The 18,869-nt window shown below is 37.5% G+C and overlaps 1 protein-coding gene across 1 annotated transcript in view; it reads right to left on the bottom strand.

Moving 5' to 3' along the window:
- LOC139730689 (protein transport protein Sec23A-like) overlaps nt 1–18,869 on the bottom strand; it is a 92,593-nt gene that overhangs the window by 73,062 nt on the left and 662 nt on the right. Inside the window, exons 2-12 of the mRNA XM_071641556.1 lie at nt 16,045–16,284; nt 15,429–15,486; nt 14,712–14,798; nt 13,235–13,313; nt 12,266–12,423; nt 11,077–11,162; nt 10,263–10,407; nt 8,470–8,628; nt 7,836–7,951; nt 6,576–6,699; nt 4,711–4,881 (exon numbers count right to left, since the gene is read on the bottom strand). Of these exons, the coding sequence (XP_071497657.1) occupies nt 4,711–4,881; nt 6,576–6,699; nt 7,836–7,951; nt 8,470–8,628; nt 10,263–10,407; nt 11,077–11,162; nt 12,266–12,423; nt 13,235–13,313; nt 14,712–14,798; nt 15,429–15,486; nt 16,045–16,262 (1,401 nt within the window). The 5' untranslated portion in view covers nt 16,263–16,284. The remainder of the gene's footprint in view (nt 1–4,710; nt 4,882–6,575; nt 6,700–7,835; nt 7,952–8,469; nt 8,629–10,262; nt 10,408–11,076; nt 11,163–12,265; nt 12,424–13,234; nt 13,314–14,711; nt 14,799–15,428; nt 15,487–16,044; nt 16,285–18,869) is intronic.

The following is an 18,869-nucleotide window of genomic DNA, read 5'->3' as shown; positions in this document are numbered from 1 at the left end:
CATGTAAATAAACACCAATAACTCAGTGTTTGGATGATTTTTGAGAGAAGGTGTTTGCATGGTGTAGTATATAGGATACACTTAGTTTGCAGTTCACCATGTATAGTCCTTAGAAGGACTGTTGGAATGACAGGAGAAAGATAGAAAGAAAGGTCGGATGAGAGGTGAGAAATTGAGTAAGAGTATTCTTTCTGGAGTGAGTGTAGTCCTGAAAAGGACTGTGAACCAAGGAAATATATTGTAGAAGAGTTAAACTCAGTGTTTTCGTAGAAAACGTGATAAACAATGATGGGTAAAACACACTTGCATTGGATTTAAATCAGTGATCTCCTGATTATGAGACAGGTTTTGTGCATCCACCTGACTAACCAAGCTTCTGCCCGGCAGCCAGTAGTCTTGGTAGTATAGTGGGTATGATGCCTGTCTGGTAATTGCTGGTTCAAATCCAACCTGAGTATGTATGCCCAAGATTTTTTTGATTTTTTTTTTTCTAAATCATGACTACAACTACAACACTGACTAATTAGTGATTATTCATGTTAATAAAGAGCGATTTGAAAATCAGTTGCAATAAAAACAACTTGATGCAAGGATTCATCAATCTAAATAAATATGCTGTACCACTGCATGCTATAAGGAGTATAACCAGTGCTGGCTGTTTGGGGTGAAGCTCCATAGTCTAGTGGACATGACGCCTGTCTGGTAATCAGGAGATCGTTGGCTTGAATCCGACTCGAGTGTGTATGCTCACAATTTTTTTGTTCTCATCATGGCTACTATTAAAAGACTGAATAATTGTTGCTTATTAATATCAATGAAGGGCAATTTGTATGCAAATCAGTTGCAAAAACACAACTCTTAAGCAAGAATTCATTCAATTTGAATAATGTTGATATCATCTTGCGGACAATGATACTGGAGTTTGCATTAACTTTGTCTGACAGCGAACTGATTTCCCAGAGGGTTAAATAAAAATAACATGTTATCACAGGCATCAGTTCCTGCAATTTGGCTTACTGAGGAGAGAAGAAAAAAATACTGTCAGTCTCCTCTTCATGTGTTTTATATTAATATCAACAGGAATGCTCCATACACATATCAGGAGGTCATCATACCCTAATTTCAACAGGATATAAAGAAGAAACTCATCATATCAGATTCAGTCATGGGTTTGAATGGGTGAAAGTAATTTTTGTGCTTGATGAAAGATTTTCTTGTATTCCTAACATGATGATAAGTGAGCTAATACCTGTTATTAATTCCAGGGGACAAAGCAATGCAAATGCATGTTGACTTTTATTATGTGGCCACCAGAATATTTAGATATGTACCATATATTTTAGAATAATTTGCCTATCCTTTTTCAGCGTACTCGGATATGCCCATTTAAAACAAACAAACAAACAAACTAAGATAGCGTCAGTAACACCATCTGTCAATCACTGGTAAAGTACTAATAAGATTAACAAAAGACACTGGAGTGCACCTTTCTCCAAAATTAGCATAAATTAAATATTTCTCTGCAGTGTCTTCTGTTAATCATATTAGTGACATGGAAACATGTAAGTTATGCTCAACCTACATGTAGGGAAAGGTACATTCCAATGTCTTTTGTTAATCTTATCAGTAGTTCAGCAATGATTGACAGATGATGTCACTAAAAGAATCTTGGTAAAGCCCCCATGCTACTATCACGATCTGGATCCTGATCTATCTCAATCTATAAAATCTGGGAAGAGTGGCAAAAGCGTATGGACATTGGTTTAATTCATATGCATTTTAGCAGCAGCGTTGTGACGAAGGAGCAAAAGAAGGCACTTTTTATATAGGCATGAAATTTTGAATATGTAACAAATTTCTCGCTGATCGTCCCAATCAGAATATTTCAACTTAGGCTTGAAAGGCAAGGGGAAGAACACAATGGCAACGTAAACACATTGGGATGAACGCAGTAAAGTCTTTCTAAGCGAAGTAACAGCAGTGCCAGAATAGAACAGTGGCATAGTGAAATGGGGACTTCAGGTTTATTTTGTGGACATGTCCATGTAATAAAGAAAAAAAAATAGTTGAAAAACTTATATGATATATGGTACAGTACGTATCTAATTATTCTTTCGGCCACTTATCTAGTGATGTTGAGAGTACAGTATTCATCGCATAATCGGGACAGGTTGGGAGTAGCAAACACGGCCCCTTTAAGCGAGGTGCCCGATTTCGCGATGAGTACTCACCATACACTAACGGCATACGACATGTACATGTAGTGCACACACACACACACACACACACACATGCAAACTGACGTACTGTACATGTACATGAATACACAACACGCTACCCCTCGGCGCGACCCTCCAGCTCTCCCTACATTCTCGCAATGATGTAGAGTAATCGCAACCGGGTTAGATTCTTCTGTCAAACAAGCGTGTACACGTAATCAATGTCAGCTCATAGTCTAGATTCATAAAACGTTACGTATTCGCACATACATTGAACCCTTCTCATCTTTCACGCTCTCCCTCCCACTCTCTCCCCCATCTCACTGAATACGTAACTGTTCATAGCCCTCATTTCAATCACGTAACTTTTGCCCAGTCACAACTGAGGAAGATTGTGACGTACACACAGATCACAGTGTACAGCTGTATTGAAAGTTGAAACCAAAGACAGTAGATAACAAGATACGAAGGCGCGCGATAACAATGGACTTTGCCCTCAGAGTGTATGACTGAGATTAAACAACGCACACAGCCTAGGCTGTATGAGCGAGGCATGTTTTTTATTGGATGTGAGTCGAGTAGGAATTGCAAGCGAGCACATGGCTTTGCTTATGTAGGGGAGAAGAATGTTCGCGAAGGCATGTGCTTTGCAATGGCATGGATACTTATACACGGCGCTTTCGTGGCTATGCATGTAACCTGTACTGGATGGACGGAGGTCAAAACACACCAATCCGAAGCTTGCTTTGTAAGTTTGTTGTAAACGACAACTGATACGGAATCTTTGAAATATTGTTGTGGTATTTTGGTAGATTTTTTGTGTAAAATATTAACAAAATCAAAGATCGCTTGAAGAAAAATTGTCCCGTTTATCAGAGGTCCCTGCCCGATTATCCAGTGAAAATAACGTGCGTTGGAAATGTTTCTGGGAAGCGTATATCATTTAAGCGAGGATCCCGATTATCAGATGCCCGATTATGCGATGAATACTGTATTAGAAATCAACAAAAGTCAGCATGCATTTGCACTGCAAAGTCCCTCGTTAAGCAATTAAACACAAAAATCAAAATCTACTGATTCCTCTGAAATGTGAATCCTGTGTCGCCCAATGTAAATTTCAATCCTGAAAATACATCCTATTACTCAATTATTCTTTTTTCTTCTTTCTGATTAAGGAACCAAACAGTATAATGCTAATGCTCTGTTGCTGAGGTGGTGGCAAAGAGAGAGCATGCATGTGCAACTCAGTGCTCAGCAGCACTATCAGTCCAAAGATGAAAATCAGCAATCATGCACTAAAGTTTGAGGATTAAACCAATTTCTTTCTGAGGTGGTCCAAAATTATAATAATTCATATTTTAAAATTATTATCATCATTGTACCTACTCTAAAGACGTTGTTAAAGGAATGAATTGGCAGTGGGATCATTATCGCTGATGGCTAACATTTGGTCGCCATGATAGCGATGTGTAACTGTACATCTTAAGAACACAAGATGACGCTACACAATGTTGTAAAATGGGATACGATGGTACCCTGGGTTACTTTGTGCCGAGTTATATGATGACTGCAGAATATCAGGACTACACCTTCTACTGATAGAGGGCAGCATTCCAGGCATGTAAGTGCATGGAATGACAGCTTGAATGTGGCAAAATGATAGCCCACATCAGATCGCATGAAAATTACAAATATAACTGAAGTTGATGAGCCTCATCCATTCAATACAGTTTTGTATTGTAAAAGCACATAATGGAGTTGTCTTGGTAACACTTTCTACCAGTCTTCAACAGAGGGCTGTGCACATCAACTCATTAAGACAAATTACATAGTTTGATAGTGCAAACCCTTTCCAGGTGGTGCTTTTCATATGATATTCCAACACTGGCCATGCATAAACAACTATAACTACAATGACAACACACTTTCTGCCACTTTTTTTAAAGTGTCTTGCACATTTAAATGTTGAGGTAAATCATGAAGTTGCACTACTAGACAAGGCATTATACTATCACTGTCTAGTCCTTCAGATGGGTCTTATAGCCTTTGATCCACGGGTTGCTTGCTCACAAGCACTTGTTGCTTCCTTAGCTGTCATGTGAATCAATTTAAAAAACTAAAACACACACACATACACACACACTCAAACACACACAACTTGCCTCCACATTTAATTTGGATGGCCCACAAACTGTGGTCAGAGTACTTACCTCCACAAGCTTTGGTAATAAACTGACTAATCCATTATGCACCTGACTGAACATCCACCAAACACATGCTGACTCTTACACACTTTACATTCCCTTTCATTTGTTCTAACAGCCTTCACGGCCCAATTCATACATATAAAGGTAGTACTGGCAGTGTTCTTTGAGTGCGACAGAGCAGATAATTCACATCAAGAAAGCCAAATGTAAAAGCAGAAATACAGGCACACAAATATGTACATAAATAGACATCACTCATAACCACATTTCACATTCTTTCTTACCTGGTTGACGACTTCAAAGAAGAGGGCCACAGTAGAGTTAGGGTAGAGTCCACAGAATTTCCACTGGCATGTCCCACCCATGCCAACCTCTGCATCTGACACAGAGGCGCCCTTTACATCCATAGACACACATGGGCCGATGGCACCCGACACCTTCACCTCACGCGATGTCTACATGGGCGAGAACAGAAAAGTGTGAGAGTGACATGTATCTACCTTTATACAACACCACAAAAGAATGTAGCTATCCGACTGGTTGATTGCTTATCATGTGACATCCAGTTAAAAGTACCACTGCACGCTGTAGCTGTCAGCCATGTAATTTTGTTTGAGCAAAAAGGGATAATGCATGTTTACCATTGCATGGCTCTGATGTCACAATAAACAAACATTTGCCTTGCGCACGTAACAATTACAAGCGCTTGTAAGTGCATACTTTTGTCACTCATTTTTGTAAACAACTTCAACCGATCAGTTTCACGTACGTACATATGTACGTACATACTCTTGACGGCCGAATGTGACTGTGCAGCTACTCATTTGCCATCATCACAAGAATGGTTGCCATTTCTGTGCTAAATTCAAGAATCTGTGTGGACCACATCTGTTGACATCCGAGGTATGTGTTGTATAAAACAAATTGTGTATGGTTTTCACTCATGCAATGGAACAATATTTCACACTCTATGAAAGATGAGGTGCAATATTCAATGAGGCTTCGCCTTGTTGAATAGAGCGACTTTATCTTTCACCTTGTGTGAAATCTTGTACCATCGCACTCACGACGATTTACTGTGTGTATACTGGTATATTGAAGTAGCATTTCATCCCTATACATGTGATGATGTCCTGCTGTTTACTCTATGAACAAAGCTATCCATATTCAAGGGCAGCACTACTTTGAATCACATGCTCGCTGTGTTACTTAGTGTGTTAATATTTTGAATACCTGATAAATGTCAATAACTGGGTGCCACTTGAACTTTTGGGAAGAAAAATTCAAAGTCAGTATGTCCTGGTACACAGAAGTGTGTTTTGTACATAATGGCCTGCATTCAAGGTGGTTTGAATCTAAATCATTGTTAAAATTTAGTGTATGGACTAAAACAAGCATGAAATAGGTGTACCTAACACACACAAGTATCGACACACAATTATTCATTGGATGTCTGTTGGTGTACCCAATCTGTCATGCACCTTTACACAGGAGAAATTTGCATAAACTATGGACTGAATTTAAACCACTTTCATGAATATAGCTCCATAATACAGGACCTTTTAGCGGCACATTAACCTGTTGAGGAAGAGTCCCGAGTATACCCAGGCAAGTGTCTATGATGGGAAATGCATGTTGTAGCAAAATCAGCCCGTCCTACATAGGCTAAAAATTTGCATTCTTGTTTGCTTGATTTTTACTGTGCAATACAAAAGCATATTGAACGAAACGCATAAGCCAATTTATGAATTCTCCAAAGGCTACCGTTGTTAGTGGCCGTGAAATAATACACAATATTTTGTTTCCTCTTTTGTGCAAGTGCTTCTGGAGTGCATCGTCGCTTGTAATAAGTGCACAAACTCTTGTTACAATTCACAAGTGCGCAAACATCTTGCTACATACGCAAGTGTGAGTTGCTCCTTTTTCAGTGCAGTCAACTTCAAAGTCTAGTAGAAGTATGGTACTTTTTATAGTTTATGCCTGCTCTAGATAATGATTATAGACAATAATAATTATATTATTATATACACCATATATAATCATTATATATTAATTCATAGAATACAAGGGAATATTGCACTCCTTAGGGCCAATATTCCCTGGTATCCCATTCATTGTCATTCAATATAATATAAATACAGCACACTACCTTCACTTCCAGGACACCACCAAAAGCCATCTTGAATTCTCCCTTGACGTCTTTGGAGAAGACTCTCTGGAAGGTCTGTTTAAAGAGCGAGGTGTTGAAGGAGTCCCCCATCACCATATGACCCCTGCAGTCCAACAAAGGAGGAATCAATGGGTCATATTTCCAGACTGATAACTACTCTTGATCAATTCATGCAGTCATTAAGGCCCAATAAATCTATTGATATCAAAACCCAATAAATCTACTGATATCAATAAGATTCTATTCATATTTGACCAAACTGAACTTACTAATGGTATCACAAAACAGACATTTTGTGAGAATGCATAACAAAGTACAAAGCTGTGCTGTGCTGCTTAGTTTAGCTTCCTACTTCTGTAAAAATATGCAACATTAATATATATATTCATGCGGAATTTGTAAATCGTTCAGGTGGCTCTTCTGATTGCTATGTCTGTAGTCTACTCTTAACTTTGAGTAACTCATAAAGACAAAAATAAAAGACAGCAATGACATGCGATTCTACACTACATTTTAATCACCATGAAAGGGATAGTACAGTTTAGGTGGAGGTGAGAATTGGGCTTTTAACTTTTTGCGAGATACCAAGAAAACACTTATGAAATAGTACAGAGCATACCATTTTAAGAGGAATTCAAAGTTTACTTGATGGAAATCGGGTTTGGAATGACGGAAACATCCAAAAACAAGGTAAAACAAAGCGATCGTGTCAAAGTGTGGGTCCCACACTTTATTAGAATCGCTCTTTTTGGATATCTCAGCTTTTCCAAAACCAATTTTCATCAAATAAACGTTGAATTCCTCATAAAATTACATGCTCTTTCATATTTCATAAGAGGTTTTTCATTATCTCACCAAAAAATGTTAGAAATCTGAAGTTAGGTCTCAACCGAAAGTGTACAATCCCTTGAAGCTGTCTGAAATATAAAAAAGTGTGGAAATAAAAATTTCTGCGTTATAAGTCACTTATAATAGAGAATCTCAGGAACAGAGTCCTAACACTTATTTATTGCAAACTGCTATCATATAAATATTCAGTGTTGACATTTTCCTATTACCAAATTCTTCGAAGGAATGAAATGCATTATATGAATGGGACCCTCAGTGAACAAGGAAATAGCAGGAACATACATTGTGTATTAGATGTAACCCATCAGGCAAACAAAAAAGCACCCAAATCTTTCAAGTTTTTAGGGAGCTGCCCACAGAATCAGGGGGACTAGTCAGCTCTGGACATACCCTGTGAAGTTGCAGCAGTTCTTCATTTCATGCAGCCCAGTCTGGTCAAGGTTACAGGCATAGATGTCGATGGTGTGTCCAAAGTTGGCTGCCCTTTTGGCTAGTCCATCATAGTGCTGTAAGACAAAGAGAGAAAAAAAAAATGTTTGGGACAATAAGTCATACATGACCGAAAAATCATTCATCTCAAATCTGCATAAAAACAAAGAAAAGTAAATTGACATACACTGTAGATGTTACCCTGAAATTGCAATAATAACACTGTAGTTTGAGATAGATGTATATGCTTTGTGAAACAGGGCAGCCAATAATTTCTTTGACAGTGATTTGAAGCCCACTTGGTGTATCAAACAAATAAGGAGTATTACAAACTTTACATTGTGGTAGTTATGGTACAAAGAAAATTATCTTGACAACACTACAAAATGTAACACCAGTTAACAAACTGACAATGAAAGACTCCTATGTTCTGTCTGCTTTTGTTCAAATATTCTTGAGCTGCTGCCTTCATTTTCTCGTTTATATCACATAGCAACTGTCATATGCAATATCATCAAATGAACAGTGCCCATGTCTCTTTAAAGTGGAACTTACAGCTTTTGATATATTGATTGAAACATACAGTAAGATTTACCTTGATGGCTTTCCTCATGAATTTGACATTGTCCTTCTCAATGTCATGATGAGACCTGATGGTCGTTTTCAGCTCGTCACCAACCACAATGCCTGGACCCTGAGTGGGTGGTCCACCCATGAACAGCATAATGCGAGCGCCGGTGTTTGGGAATGTGCACTGTGAGTCAAGAGGGTTAAGAAAGTAAGTGTGGTACACGTAGTTGTCGTGGGTAGGCAAATCATTTCAATGGTCTACCTTCTTAACAGCAAACTTGTTAGCAGCATCAAAATAATATATATGCATATTCTTTCCATGTATGACAGAAGACTGTGTCAAAGAGGTTGCAATGCTACTTTCCATTAATATTCTTTGCAAAAGAATAAAATCACCAAACTAACTTCTCTGGTGCTGTTGCCACAGAAGGAATGAAAACAAAGTAATAGTGTCAGACATAGTACCCCATATATGCTTTGCTGCTCCCATTACAATGCTTGCTCATGTACTCACATAAAAATATCCATGCACATACTGGTACACATTCTTTTTTTTTTTTTTACTAGATCAATGCAAGAGATATGTTTACATATATACTCTCAACTGCATCACTCAACATGGAGACTACTTAACCTGTTAGGCTGGGTTCACATAGAAGTATACAGTATACGGTACTCGCTATTTGCTATTCGCTATACGCTATATGGGCATGGCGGGTCACATAAGGTAGCACGTGTGTCCTACTTTAATATTCTTTTGGCGCCTACCAAAAGTTGATCTCTGTAAAAAAAGAAAAGAATTTTTTTTTTCTACATAACTTATTGATATTCGAAAATAAACTTGTTGTGGACTAACTTAAAGTAGAGAAATCACCTCTACAAATTATTAAACTTCTAAATACAACTTGTAATAATTTTTTAATGGGGTTAGTTCAGCCAGTCGATCAAGATGGGGTTATTGGAGCCATATGATTTTACACACTAAAAACTAACATTTTCAGGGGTGGGGGGAGGGGGAATGTGATTGAAAATACTGTAGTTATGTTTCCAAATATTTATTTTAACATTTCAAACATGTATCAGCCTAATTGATCTTATCAGTTATTCATATTTTTGCTTTGATGATGTCATTTTTTAATGGTGGGGGGGGGGGGGGTAGCTTAATTCTACTCCCCCATCCCAGCTCTGTGAACTCATAGCAAAAGTGATATAATAAAGAAATAATTTTATAAACAATATTTTCTTGGATTAAATCTATTTCCACATTATTTTCAACTTATAATAAGAATAATTAAGTAACTGATTAAATATTCCAATAACATGAGTACCAAGGAATCCTATAATTTGTAACTTACCTTATCTAACCAAAGCACACATTCAGAACACCAGCTGCCACACCCAAACAGGATGGTATACGCTGCACGAAAATCGAACAAGCATGATTCCCACTATACTATACTATAATCAGCTATACGGCATTTTCGAATAGTGCCCTCTTATGTGACCCTGTATTAGAAAATCCTATTGTTCGATTCAAGCTATTCATGTGCCCTCGAAAACGTGCACCGTATACCCGAATAATATACTTCTATGTGAACCCAGCCTTAAGGACGAGTCCTGAGTATACTCGGGCAAGTGTCGAAGGGAAATGCATGTTGTAGCAAAATCAAACCGTCCTCAATGGGTTAACATCTTGATCTAATGTCTCTGAATGCTTCACCTTTGAAAGCTAGTACAGTAACACGAGGAGCATCACAATGACTGGACAGTGCAATCTTTAATGCTAGAGAGACAAGTTTCCTATATCGTTTGCCTCACCTCCAGCAGGCCAACTGCAATGGAGAGAGCAACACCTGTGGACCGTAGAGGGCGCTTTCCTGCGCTGACTGGCCATGGATCTCTCTGTAGTTCTCCAAGCAGGTCGGTGAGGTTCATGTCACACTTGTGCACAGGCTGTAGGAATCTGTGATAGACAAATACTGGCGATTAAGTTTTTGCCAATAAACAATATGCAGGTATATACAATATGTTGGCACAGTCAGTGCATTTGGATAATCCAGAATAGGATTTCTACACATATGCACATGACCAAAAGAAAAATGAAGATCGCTGTCACCGCTGAAGACATGTTGTGGGTGCATGTACATCCCAGAACTCAAGATATTGCTAAACTCTTGAAGCATTTTTCTTTATGTTGGGACAGATAGATCTCAAGAAAGATAGAATACACATTATTTCTCGCAAGAATTCAGTGGAAAACAATTGTCATTTTTCAAAATATCACAACATGTAGCCAATTATCATTTTATCCAAAGAATCTAACAAAATCGATGTCTCCTTTTTCCCCATAGGACAAAATGAACCCACTTCTTACAACTGACAACCGCAGAATACATTTCCATGTGACCTGAAGAAATGACTTCCTATTTGGTTTCCTCTGTTTATTTTCATATTTTCTAGTGTTCTGCATCGTGTAAATAACCCCTCCATATGATACAACTCCAGTGATGCATCAATGGTGCACAATTTCTTGTCCCTTGAAATGATTCTATGTAGAGCTGATTTCAATGAGAGGAGAGTGTTCCTAATAACTCGTAACAGGGGTGAAAGCCATGTATCGTGTTACACTTACTTGTTCATTGGTGGCTGCTGCTGCTGCTGAGGTTGTTGGTTGCCCCTCTGTGCCTGAGCAGGGACACGCCCAATGCCCAACATGTCCTATGTTGCATTGAACACAAACAAGTTTAAAGCTTTAAAAAACCACATGGAATACGTAAGTGACATTCACATTTCTTCTGAGTCTTGACTAATATAAGCTTTTCAATTTGCAAAACACACATAAATGAATGCCAAACAACCACCTACCAAAAAACATAAACACAAACAAAAACAAATGAAAAACAAAGAAGAAAACAAATGCATATTAATCTATTTAATTAACTGGTTAAAACATTGTAAGTCAAATCTTTTTCAACATATGATGTAATTACGTATCAGGAGTTTGTACAGCCATCTGTAGAGATATAAAATACTATACATTTAAATATCTCTGTTGATTATCAGCAAAAGTCATGCCCCAAGATACATTTATGCTACACTTAACCCATAGTTCTGAATGCAGAGATAAACAAGGAAACTTTTGTGTGTAAATATATATTACTCCTCACTCATGAAAAATAAATACGAGTCACAGGCTGCATATTCTGTAGATATTTTTAGGTATTATGACGAAGGTTTATCGACTAACATGAGAGGGTATCTATTTCTTCTTTTTTTTAACGTGATATGCCAAAAGACATATCTACTATACTAATTTACAAAAGGGGAGAAGGGTGCCGTTTCCTCCTCAGAGTTACAGATATGTAACAATAGTGTCATAATGGGAGGGGTAAGGGTTTGGGGACATTAAAAACTGGTAATTTCTAGCCACAGGTAGTGAAAACTCTGATCATCATACTTCAAATTATGTTCTTATGTGTTTATCTAATTTGAGAGATATGCTGAAGTACAGACAGCAGTGCTATGAACACCTAGAGCATATACCAGCCAAATTTTAAAGTGATAATATTGTAGCACTTATTACTACTTACTTATAGACAATGAAATCATGGAGGAGAAAATACAACAGAGAGAGAGAAAAAAGCAAACAAACAAACAAAAAACCACCACATATTGGAAGCTTGACATTCTGTGAAAACTCAAAAGAAAGTGGTTACAAAAGAGTTTAACAAAAATGAGATTTTTTAGCAAACACTTTGTTGTAGCAGCCCTCTTTACAGATGTGATCTACATGATTGGGAATAAGACGAAATGTTCTATACCTGGATCTGTTTGGCAGTAAGGTCTTTGGTTCCCCTGAAGACATAGCTCTTGGAGCACCCCTCACACCCCAGCTCATGGACCTGCACCATACGGCCATAGGTGATGAGGCCAATCAGGGCATTTGGAGGAAGGAGACTCAGGGACATCTGGAGGGACTCTGAAGCAGTGTACAAAGTGGTGTATATTAGTCAATGGCTCAATATGGTGCGGAATACTTGACCTATACACCTTGCAATCTAGGGCAGTTTGTCTCATATCATATCTGACATATGCCCTGCTTGATTATATCATCTTTATGTTATGTCCTTGAGTACTAACATAACGGTATCAAAACAAATGTCATTCTTCAAACTCTTAAAGTTAGACAAGAACTTTATAACTTAATACAGCGGACTCCCATTTTAACGAAGTCCTTGGGACCGGCAGTTTTCTTTCATTATATTGAAATCTCATCAAGCAAATGAACAATAAAAAACAGAGTGGATAATGTTGCAGCCTGAATTATTACTTTGTTGTTATCAAAATTTTGTTATAACCGTGTTCGTTATAACGAGAGTGCACTGTATATGGTTGATGACCAGAGGCAAATGTGTCTGTTATATTCTATTACATTCTATTTCTGTAATCACGTCATGTTTTGTTCAGTTTGGTCAGTTATATCAATTCAAACATTTTTGAAGGTGGCAATATGGACATTAAAACCAGAATCACTTTCTCATTAGTGTGACCAAATCTCATTTTCAGCATTACAATACAATACAATACAATACAATATTAATATTTCTATAGCGCTCTTACAAATAGTACATATGTATCACAGCGCTTCACAAATCCATCTTACACTCAGGAGGTAGGAGAAAAGAAAGATAGGGGGAAAAAAATACAACAAACAAGGAGAGAAAGAAAAAAAAAGTACATAACATTGATTTCATAGCAGATACATAATCTCAAGTATGATTATGCCTTACCTTTGAGGGCTTGTAGATCTTCCTCCTCCATGCATGTGTCAATGACTAGCAAATATATCAGGGGAGCTGATGGTGCTCTCTGTGGACAAAAGGGCAAGAATATTTTTAGTTTGATCCTCTAGCACACATTTGACTATCAACATGCATTCTTGACCATACAATCAGCAGTGTGCTTTGGCCCTTTAAACTTTTGACACAACACTGCCGGTAACATAATTTTTGGATATCATTGCATTCAAAGGTCTGGGGGGGGGGGGGGGGGGCATTTCATCAACGTTTGTCGGCGCTGACAACTTGAATCACCATAGTAACAGTCAGTGACCAGAGCATCTCAGCTATTCAAAACCAAGGATTTTGCTGAAATTGGTCAGTGCCGACAGTTGTCAGCGCCGACAAACGTTGATGAAACACCCCCCTGTTTTCCTTTGGGAACAGTGATTTAAAAAATGTTCAAGTTATCACATTTGATGCATATGTGTAAGTCTGTTGTATCACAAAGCATCCTACCATATAATTTTTATTTTTTTTTGCAATAAAGCCTAAAATATAAGGAGATATGAGTATTTTTCTCATAAAACCGTAACTGTACATAGTTTAGCCTGAAAACATTTTTATTATAACTATTGTTCACATTTTGTGCATTTAACAATATTTATAATCGATTATACGGATTCACATTTTTACAGTGATTGTTTCTATCCCTATCTCACATTTTACAATTATTTTAAAGCACTATTGGTGGGTTTTTTGTTTCTTCTGCAAATGTTAAATTATGCCTTTAATCTGCTCCTAATAATAAGATATGAGTAATGAATGACTAATACATAAATAGGAAACGCTTCAATTCTAACATATTAAACATGCATGAAATTCATTGATAATGACCTTTTACCCAGGAACTAACCTAAAATTATTCAGCATGAACAAAACATTTCTTAAGTTTTTATTTCCTAGTTCCTATTACTGAGTACACTTTCTCGATGAAGTTAAGAATGACAAGTGATATTTCAATCAAAGATTAGTGACCTTTGTCTATGACCTTTCGCCTATCACAATCACATTGTTGTTCTCCCGGGCACATAACAATATTCTCTTTTTATCAAATTGTTTACTACTGAAAATTCCTAATGAGAGTTATGGCTGGAAAATTACATATTCAACCAAAATTTGAAGATGAAACTTTTAGCAACATTTTGGTGATTTTTCATATTTGATCTAAATGGATATGGCCAGAAATCTAATCAGTGCATCTACAATTCATGTACATGTAGCCTGTCCTGGGATAAGGTGTTAACAAATCTATCCAAGAATTTTAGTTAAAAAATGATGAGTCTACGGCTAATAGACAGCCAGACGGACAACCTGAAAATGTAATGCTTCCAGTATCCTCTTGTTGTGAAGCCATGAAAACGTGCAACTGACACAGTAGAACAAAGAAATATTATGTGGAGTTCCCAAAGTAAGAAGGCATACTCACAGTCAGTGTGTACTCTATGGTTGTAAACTGCGGGATCAACTCTGCCGGCTGTTGCTGCTCTGAAATCCCACGGTACTGGTTTGGGAACTGCAGGGGAAGGGAACAATGCAGTAAGCACACATCCAAAATGATACAAAAATGCTGGTAAGATTCACTGGTAGGCAGGACACTAGACAGTAACCTACATACAATGATCAACAGCATATTTCACAAACTACCCGAAGAGGAGTTACACCTATAGTAAATGAAGTATGTGAACAATGGGTAATCAAAAGGGCCTCACGCTCATTGAACATTTGCACACTATCATTTCTCTTTATTTCGCCATGAAAACAATTACACTAAACTAACATTCAATTTTACACCTTTTTGCAATGACTGGCATATTAAATGTGCCTAAGACACTGCAATTACTCATTCAAATTGAGAAGAATTCATTGTTCAAACAGCAACCATATTATCTGTCCATTTCTATCTGCTTGATTGTCTGCAGATACCTGATCCTCTGCTGCTGTTTCTCTCATCATTTAAATGCAACTTTACATTATATGTCTCACAAACACTATATTTAGCAAACATTAACTTAATACTCAACTTTTTTTTTACAAGTTATATCATAGAGCTACTTCATTATTCCACACGTTTAGAATTACTGTGTATATCTATAATTAACAGATGACAACTGATATATTATGGAACAGGTGGATAAATATGTACCTGATTTCTCTGAAAGCAGAAGTTGCAGTTCCACAGCTTTGCTCTGTAATCAACTTGGCTGAAAATAAAAGTGAAATGAAAGTATGAAGTCAGTGCATTAGGTTTTTATGTGTATCGGCATTTGATATTAATAATCACCCAATCATAACCTGTGATGACTGCAAGTAAGGAAATACACTTCAAATGAAATCATGCTACATGGAAAGTGCAATGCTAAAACTTTGAAGAGTCAATTGTTCAGAGGAATATCTAAACATTTACTTACAAGAAGTAAAAATAGCTTGGTACACATATTGCATACTTTTCAATGTAATTTTTCCAATTTTCCAACACATTCACAAACTTCATGATTAATATGGAATAATTGTTTTACTTTAATACTCCCTAGCTTTAATGCTGCTCATCAAATTTGACATTATACTTTCTTTTCATGTACTACAAATGTATGGAACTTTAGGCATAACAATCACATTACACTCTACACAAGGTTGTACAGATCCGAGACATAACAAAACAACCAACAGAAATTCTACTTATGACATTCAAGTTCCTTTTCACTAACCACACAGGAATCTGATAAATTCAACATTGCCAATCAAGGTCAAGAGTAGCTCACCAGAAAGGGTTGAGAACTGCCCTGCATGTTGATCTACTGCATAGGACAGGATCATACTGAATCGGTGGGAGATCTGGCCTTTCCTTCAATGGAGTGTACAGTGCAGACAACGGCACCACCATTCGGGTGGCTTCTAGCCTACTTGATGGCCACACATTCCAGCTAAAGCGCACTCCATCTCGCTCTTCATTCTGCCTTATGAAATCGTAATTTGCCATTTGTGTGTTGATGTCTGGGGGCCTGTAATTAAAAAAAAGAAAAAAAAAAAAAAAAATGAATGCATAGTGATTTACACACAATACAATCACTGATTATTACATTTTAATATCAAATAAGGGTGCATTTATCAGATTTTTTTTTTCCTGGCAAGAAACAGTGTTTTGAAACACTGCTTCTGGCCAAACAGTGTTTCTAGCAAGAAAAGAAATCTTGTAAACACTAGCCGTAACTTGAAACACTGTTTTGAAACACTGTTTTGACACGCACAAAATAGTGCATTTCAAAACAGTGTTTCTGTAGAAACAGTGTTTCAAAAATCTTATAAACGCGACCGTGATCTCAAACACTGTTTAAATGACGTCACAATGCCTTGCGCGCGCCCTGTTTGACCTTTTGCTGAAGAACAAACTGCGCAGAATGAGTTGCGCAATGGCACAGACTGAGCGAGAGCCCCAACACGCTCGAGGAAAAAATCTTATAAACGCTCTCCTGACAAAACCGTGTTTCAAATCAGTGTTCCAAATCAGTATTTCAAAACAGTGATTCTTGGCATGCAAAATCTTATAAACGCCGCCAAAGACACAATTCAGCTGTCTGTGCGCACAGTAGATTTCCACCACATGAAAATACAAGTTCCATAATGTTATCACATTTGACTGATGCACAAAAAATACCAAGGTTTGACTTCCCGGTGCCAAAATTCGAGCACACATAAACGCATAGGCTTTACATGTAGCAGGCGGTCGAATTCTTGACGGCGTTATGATCGAATCATGGGCAGCTTGCTTAAATCTGAAGCTACATTATGCGACATATCGTTCAAGGAAAGTGGGAGCTAAGAATCAATGTACAATGATTATAGCAAATCTAAAGGGATCGTATAGTTTTGGTTGATACCTAATTTCAGGTTTCTAACATTTTTGGGTGAGATAATGAGAAACCTGATATGAAATATGAAAGAGCATGTAATTCCATGAGGAATTCAACGTTTATTTGACGAAAATTGGTTTTGAAATGGCTGAGATATCCAAAACAGAGCGATTCTAATAAAGTGTGGGACCCACATTTTATTACGATTGCTTTGTTTTACTTTGTTTTTTTATGTTTCAGTCATTCCAAACCTGATTTTCATCAAATAAACTTTGAATTCCTCTTAAAATGGTATGCTTTGTACTATTCCATAAGTGTTTTCTTGGTATCTCGCAAAAAGTTAAAAGCCCAATTCTCATCTCCACCAATAGACCACTGTCTACAGTACCATCCTTACAGAAGTCAGTTGAGAAATGGGAGTGTGCATTTATGTGCATAAGTTTGTTATCTACAGTATGTCTGTCAGTCTATTAGCTGTTTGTCTGTGTTTGTGTGCGCTCTAGTTAGTCTAGGGTCTAAGAACTGCATTTGCCGACTGACTTCATTCAATTCAAGTTCCCATGCATGGCCACATATCATTACTGTATACGCCATATATTTTGCGAGTCTAAATTTTCGCGAATTGGGAATTCCCAACGATTTCGCAAGTGGTTAAATTTGCGATCGTGGAGTCCTGAACTGAATGGAGAAGTGTACACGCGTATGTCACATTCACATTGGGATCAGAGTCAATATTTTCGCCTGTCTTTACTTTCGTGAATAGCACCTGACTCGCGAAAATAAAAACCTCGTGAAATATTCGCCGTATAGAGTATTGTACAATGATTTGTAGCTCCTGATTATTTGAAAGATATGTAGCATAATATCAGGTGGCTGACTTCAATTTTAGAGGTCAGGCAGCATGCACTTGATTGCTTGTGAACAAGACTTAATAAAAATAGAAAGACTGAGTTTTGAGCGACATGATTGTCATGAATGAATGCCTATGTATGGCTACATGTAGTGTACGTACATCGATATTTCTTGTAATTGTTCGTTCTTCCCTATACCCTACTGACAGGCAACAATCTTAATAGACAGAAAGATCCGTCTGTCTGGAGGAGTCTTTTATTTTTTTGACGTTATCCCTCTCCTCCGTAGACAGACAGAAGTTGATAGTACACATCGCTGTGTGGATGGTCTTAACCACTGTCCCTATGGAAAATTGGGTGAGGTACAAATGTACCTCACCCTTCTCAATTGCGTCTAATTCACAGCCCTAGGTCCGAAAATGTAAGCTTGTATAGCAAAATCAACATTTAATTTCAAGAATGCACTACACTCACCAGATTAATGAATAATCCAACATTTTGGTCAAATTTTCAACGTAAAAACACAGATCATCCAGCCCGTCGTGTCATCACGTTCAAACAGCAGAAACATATGAATCCGTTAGCCAATCACATGCGAGGTAGTTTCCATGTGTTTTTTATTAAAACACGTACCTCACATGTGATTGGCTAACAGATTCAAAATGGCAACTTCCAGCTAGCGAATGGCGGATGTTGCGATAGGATAAAATTTCTGCATTATAACCTAGTTACTGTGACTCCACTCGATTGCACAATGTGAGAAATTTACCCCAAAAATGCAAAATATTGCTGCACAGTGTGTCATGTCATGTCAAACTTGTTTGATGTAAAAAAAACTGTCTGAAATTTGGTTTATCGTAACGTTTGATCTGTGCGCGACCGCTG

This window comes from Diadema antillarum, unplaced genomic scaffold (genome assembly GCF_040938485.1).
Source record: "Diadema antillarum isolate AM-2024a unplaced genomic scaffold, OU_Dant_1.0 seq00000326_RagTag, whole genome shotgun sequence".
Classification (NCBI taxonomy): Eukaryota; Metazoa; Echinodermata; class Echinoidea; order Diadematoida; family Diadematidae; genus Diadema; species Diadema antillarum.
Note: the sequence above shows the minus strand (reverse complement) of the source record. Positions and strands in the feature narration are given on the sequence as shown.